Genomic DNA, 2,721 nt, shown 5'->3' with positions numbered 1-2,721 from the left:
AAATCCTAGATACGCTCCAATATGAAAGGAGAAAGAACAAATTTAATTTTCCACAGCCTTAGCAGGGGAAAAGTCCTTAACATTTCGTGGTAGTTTCTGGGACAATCTCCTCTCCGACACGCGGCCACGTTTTCCCATTTGAAACGTACCCTTATCGTGCAACACAAGTACCTATTGCTATCCAATGTCATCGTATTTTATTGGCAAATCGAAAGCCACTTTAAATCTCAACGGGTACGTACACAAGCATACATGCCACACAGTTTTAGCTTTTTAAGAGTTATACTATTCATAAAATAAATTATTACAATATTATTTATAATGTTAATTTTTTTTTATTCATCACACTACTCATAATACCACACAATTTTTTGTTCTCTTTTAATTTTAAATCTTTCATGTTTGTAATTTTTTTTTTGTAGAAACACAAAAAAAAACAATTTAATGAGTCTTTTCTTAATGGCCAAGAATGTTCCCAGTCATTGTGTCATTCATTAATTTAATTTCCTTCTCCTTTTGGAGTCTTCTTCCACATGTCTTTGTCTTCGTTCAACTAGTGAGTTTCATAGAAATTGCCCATATATTTCTTTCATTTCCCAACGTGTTAATATTTAATTAAATAAAAGAACTATACTTATTACTATAAACTACGTGCTTACTTTTAATCCCCAAAATTCTCAATGGACGCACTATAAAGTTATATTATATGGTGAAGCTCATGTGAAGGTTCACTTTTATAGGCTATAAATATATGAATCCAAGAATTCAACCATGCACAACAAGTCCTTGCCTAAGGGTGAATGCTAAATATATGTGATCTTTGTTTATCAATGGAGCAAACACATAGCAACATAAATATATCTGGATTATCTTTATGTCTTAGAATTCTCCTTAGTGATATTAAATTTAATAATTGTTTCCTCTCAATTTTGTTTTTTTCTTTGCAGTCTTTGTGGAATTGGGTCTCACGAAATTGGAAAAATTGTTGCACCAACAACCCTAGGAGTGACTCAAATCATGAACCAGAAAACCACAGTTTAAAGTGCATTCAACATGGAGTAAGATTGTGCAAAGAAGAGGTAATTGTGGTAATGCAAAAGCTGGGAATAAGTGTTGAGCTACATGGGGATGGGATAGAGGACTTTGGAGAACAAGAAATTGCTAACATGTTTGAAAATGATGTTAGTGTGGAAGAGGTGAAGGAAGCTTTCAATGTGTTTGATGAAAACAAAGATGGGTTCATAGATGCTGCTGACTTGCAAAGGGTTTTATTCCGTTTGGGTTTGGAGAGAGACTTTGTGCAGTGTCAGAAAATGATTAATATTGTTGATCAAAATGGAGATGAACTAATTGACCACAACGAGTTTTTCATGTTGATGGAACAGAGTTTTTGTTGAATATATCCTCTGTAGTCTTGCATTGCAGGTGATTTTTTTTTCTCTTTACTTTCTATGGGACATGAGGAAGAATAATCAAATTCTGTTTTCTTAGGCTTATTTTTTATGCCATCATTGTACGTGTAGTATATAATAAAAAAACATGTGTTAGAAATCTTTCTATTGAGTTTGCTATGTTAATTCTGTAATTTATTTTAAATTATAACTCGTTTTCATGTTTTTAACTAATAATCCAGTTAGTTATATATCTACTTACCTTACTATTGGCCATTTGTTAATACTCGAAGAAAACAAATAAAAATTTGGGTAATAAATTAAGGTTATTATGTGTATAGTTATTTAGTTTTTTCTTTCTCCCCCCTTCTAATAACTGTGTTAAAGAAATGTTAACGAGGGCAAAAGATTCAACAAATTAAACTTGGAAATTAAGGAAATGTATATTAAATTAATTTAAAATAAAATATTATGAGGAAGAGATAAATTAAATATTACCAACGGCTATTTGATGAAACACTTTTTAACTATTGGTAATTTATCACAGCTCACTCACGTACAACCATGCATAATATAATTAGTCAAAATCATTTATTGGCAATTTGGCATGCGAGAAAGGTTTAATATTTTATTTATCATCACCTTTTCTAAAATATAACAGGAAATTAATAATTGGAAAACATCACCAGGGAGGTGCAAGAAAAATGCAAACCAACCGGCATATTGGAACCATTCTTAAAGGTTATCATTCCACCTAGACAATTTTCCAAAATTACTGGATGAAAAGACCCTTGTGACACGAGCATGCAAATATTGTGCGAAGTAAAACATAATATTCAACACATTGTGAATCTATTTTTTAAATGTCATATGAATGTAATTATTACTACAAAACTTAATTTAGAAGACAAATTTGAATCAGTGATGAAAGTCATTTTTTTGAAAGTCATTATTCTATTATGTGTATTCACATGGAGATATCAAAATAAACATTTTCAACAGAATATGTAATAAAAACTTAAAAGTATACATCAGCTTACTCCTCCATGGGCCAAAGCAATGGCCATGATTGCTGCCGCTTCCATGACCCATGACAGTGGTGGATCCAAGACCCTTAGTCAGTGGGGGTAAATTATAAAAAATAAAATTAGTGGATTCAATTATATAAATATAGATGAAATAAAATACAAAAATATAAGATTTTATTTACAAATTTGATGAATTTTAAAAAATGAGGGGGTGCAAGTGCACCCCCTGGAGGCAACGTAGGTCCGCCACTGACCCATGAAAGAGGATTCCACATAAATCCTAAAAACTTCAAAACCTTGCT

General features: G+C 31.6%; 1 protein-coding gene across 1 annotated transcript; it reads left to right on the top strand.

The window, feature by feature from the left end:
- Positions 1-672: 672 nt before the first annotated feature.
- LOC114419871 (probable calcium-binding protein CML45) lies at positions 673-1,559 on the top strand. Its single transcript, XM_028385671.1, has 2 exons — positions 673-796; positions 948-1,559. The coding sequence occupies exons 1-2, from the start codon at positions 752-754 to the stop codon at positions 1,395-1,397; spliced, it is 495 nt and encodes a 164-aa protein (XP_028241472.1). The 5' UTR covers positions 673-751; the 3' UTR covers positions 1,398-1,559.
- The last annotated feature ends 1,162 nt before the right edge of the window (positions 1,560-2,721 follow it).

Source organism: Glycine soja, chromosome 7, assembly GCF_004193775.1.
Source record: "Glycine soja cultivar W05 chromosome 7, ASM419377v2, whole genome shotgun sequence".
NCBI lineage: Eukaryota > Viridiplantae > Streptophyta > Magnoliopsida > Fabales > Fabaceae > Glycine > Glycine soja.
This window is presented reverse-complemented; position numbering and strand designations above follow the sequence as displayed.